This window comes from Lactuca virosa, chromosome 5 (assembly GCF_052849685.1).
Source record: "Lactuca virosa cultivar CGN04683 chromosome 5, Lactuca_virosa_CGN04683_v6, whole genome shotgun sequence".
Lineage (NCBI taxonomy): Eukaryota > Viridiplantae > Streptophyta > Magnoliopsida > Asterales > Asteraceae > Lactuca > Lactuca virosa.
This window is the reverse complement of record NC_136430.1, coordinates 399,389,894-399,392,930: the sequence shown is the minus strand read 5'-3', so window position 1 is coordinate 399,392,930 and position 3,037 is coordinate 399,389,894. Positions and strand designations below refer to the sequence as shown.

General features: G+C 34.2%; 1 protein-coding gene across 1 annotated transcript; it reads right to left on the bottom strand.

The window, feature by feature from the left end:
• Positions 1-638: 638 nt before the first annotated feature.
• On the bottom strand, positions 639-2,759 carry LOC145110989 (transcription factor DIVARICATA-like). Its single transcript, XM_079047296.1, has 3 exons — positions 2,649-2,759; positions 2,168-2,572; positions 639-1,263 (listed from the first exon to the last, which is right to left on the bottom strand). The coding sequence occupies exons 2-3, from the start codon at positions 2,569-2,571 to the stop codon at positions 834-836; spliced, it is 834 nt and encodes a 277-aa protein (XP_078903422.1). The 5' UTR covers position 2,572; positions 2,649-2,759; the 3' UTR covers positions 639-833.
• Positions 2,760-3,037: the final 278 nt, after the last annotated feature.

Here is a 3,037-nt window from a genome sequence, read left to right as displayed (position 1 = left end):
TATGATTTTTTTGTATGATTAAATAATAGTGATGGGTTTTAGGTTATGTCTAGTTAGGTATTAATACTTTACTATTATTATTAGGCAGCCTAATTACTTGTTATTTGGATGTTAGTGCCACATTTCACTTTATAAAGAAGAATATTCTTTGGTTGGGAACTACTTTTAGGAATATATACTCTGTTAAACTATACTTGCCATTTTATACAATACTTAAGATTCTTTAAAACAGGTCATATAACTAAACCTCGATTTCAATCATTTTCTTGACACATGTTAGTTCATTACCGATATATAATATAATATATTTATGAGCTTAACTACAGAAAATTTTCGAATCAACAAACGTAGAAGCACTAAATCCAGAAAAAAAGTGACCCGCTTTCATTGATTTCTTTAGTATAACATCCGTACTTTTATTTCGCTATTGCAACATTATACTTCGATAAATCTATCCAATTATTGCAGTCTCATCTTTTTTTTTTTTTTTTTTTTCACCTCCTTATCACTAGAGCAATAATGACATACCACATTTTGAGAATACAATTAAGTTTTTAGTATTTTGCTCAACAAATATTTTTTTTTTCTCATCAATAGATAAATAATGAACAGATTCTACCAACTAAAACACATAATCAAAGAACTACAACCTAAGTGAATCATCGTAATCACGCCTTCATCCTACAAACTTTAATAAACTCTCATAGTTACTTACACTGCTAGAAAATCTGGCATCAGACGAATTATCGACAAATTAACAACAAATAATCCAATGCTAATGCCCATTTTTCCAACAATGTTAAAACATATAATTAATAAAATCTCACGCAAGTTTAATAGTTCCCTTGAAAAACCGTACCCAAGTGTCCATACTGAGGCCCATACGATGAGCTTCCGTGAAGTGGTGCCATCATTATACCACCGCCATTAGGGTGGCTCCATTGGTACAATGCTTTTTCCATATGGTGGTTTGTGGTGGGGTGGTGGTGGTGGTGAGGTTTTGGTGGTGGTGTTACCATGGTGGTGCATTCAGCTGGTTTTGGACATGTGTCATTTTCCGGTAACTTTGTAGGGTCGTTAAGGTGCACTGTGGTGATGTCGTGAATGCTTGACCTTCTTTTATCTTTGCCTCCTGACAGCTGGCGAATGAAGTACTTTTGAGCATGACTAGCAACTTGGGTAGGTGTTCTTGTTGTCACAAAATTGCGTGAGATATTTCTCCAATCCCCTTTACCATACTTTTTCAACCCCAAAAGAAATTGTCTAAAATGAAAATTTTAATTAAACTGAATCAGAGAACTTTTCTGGTGGTTTAAATAAAACATTGTTTTTCTTTTCTTATTATAGTATTGTACATTCAAATATCAGCATTGTACTTTCAATATTTTTCTTATTAAGACATTGTACATTGAAAATTGTTTCCAGTTATAACAACGAAAATTGATTTGTATTTGGATGACATTGCTATAACTAAATAGGATTTTCATTGTATAATCTTGTAACAGGAAGAAATTAAAATAGGATGCTATAATAAATTTAGCTAAGTATTGTAGCTAACTACTTTCATTTTTTTTTTCTTGTGCGACATTGTATTTTCGATTTTTTTTTCTTATTAAATCATTGTATTTTAAAAAATGTACCTAACTATAACAGTGAAAATTGATGAAATTACTATAATCAGGTAGATTTTTCAATGTATAAATAACAAAGGAAAGTAGGATGCTACACTAAACTAATCAATCAAAGTACGCCCCTATTTGTTGTATCTAATCCTTTTAAATATCAAATCATTCAGTAGTGGCTCCTTAATTAAACCTTCATTTATCACACATAATCTTAGACTATATTCCGTGACATTCTTATTATTTAGTTAATCTTATGCATTTCTGGAATACTACCATCCTTAATATTGCATTTGTTACACGACACACCACTCGAAAAGCTGTCCAAGGCTATTTTCAATGACGAGGGCATTCACGTCTTTTGCACAGACGATAGATCAAGATCGAATCTGTGTCTGGTACAAAAGTTACAGTTTTTGTCATATATTGACTGAGTCTCTATCCAATCCAATGCACACAAAACACAATACAATAATGCTACCATGCCTAACATAACAAACAGGGCCTAAAAGAAAATCAAGTTTAAGATAATATTATAAGTTTACCTGTGTTCTTCTTCTGTCCACGGAATTCCTTTTTTCTTTTCCTGATCAGGAAGCCTACTTCTCTTTCCTCCATGACTATAAAACTGAGGGTGATTATCCACCACCCATTCAAGTGTCATAGCATTAGCATCACTACAACTATACCCAGGCACAACCAACACCCCTGCTTCAATCTCACTAATATCTTCTTCCAGTTTTCTATACTGATGCATCACATCACTCACACTTTTCCCCGGAATCAATCGCGCCACATTCTGCCACCTGTCGGGGGTTTCTTTATCGAACAGAGCTAATGCATCTTCAAACCGTTTATTCTCTTCCGGGGTCCATTTCGTCTTTTCCATACCCTCGAAGAACATCGTCGAACCCATGAAATACGAAGATCGAGACGCAATTTCATCCATTCTCGAAATAAGATTTAAATTTGATAAATAAGCATTTAACTGATGCGCCACGTGAAATAAAAAGGTTTGAAGAATACCTTATAATGAAACGAGAAAAAGGAGAGAATTATAGGAGTAGGGAGAATTGGAGTGAGTGAGCTTAAAGAAGTGAATCCAAGTTTGTCAGCAAGAAAACTGTACTTGATTGAAAGGGGGGGGGGGGGGGGGGGAGAGAGATGTGAATTGGGAGATATATAATACCAAAAGGAGGGGGTTTAATTAATGTGAGGTGGTTAGATATGATTGGGTGGTATGTGCTTGTGGGGTCTTGTGCTGAAATAAAAGTATTTAATTGGCCAATCAAAAGCTAAAGACAACAATCTGTCATTGGTGAAGCAGATGCACATGGGTTTTATGGTAATTTACACAGAAAGTTGAAAAAGTTTGGCAGTAGTAGTGTTGACATTTAGCTGTGAGGTTTTAGGAA

What these genes read in the sequence shown, in the direction of transcription:
- LOC145110989 (XM_079047296.1), bottom strand. Translation starts at nt 2,571, where the DNA reads ATGGATGAAATTGCGTCTCGATCTTCGTATTTCATGGGTTCGACGATG. An exon ending in TGGACAGAAGAAGAACACAG is followed by an intron (nt 1,264 to 2,167) that starts GTAAACTTATAA and finishes TTTTCATTTTAG; the next exon opens with ACAATTTCTTTTGGGGTTGA.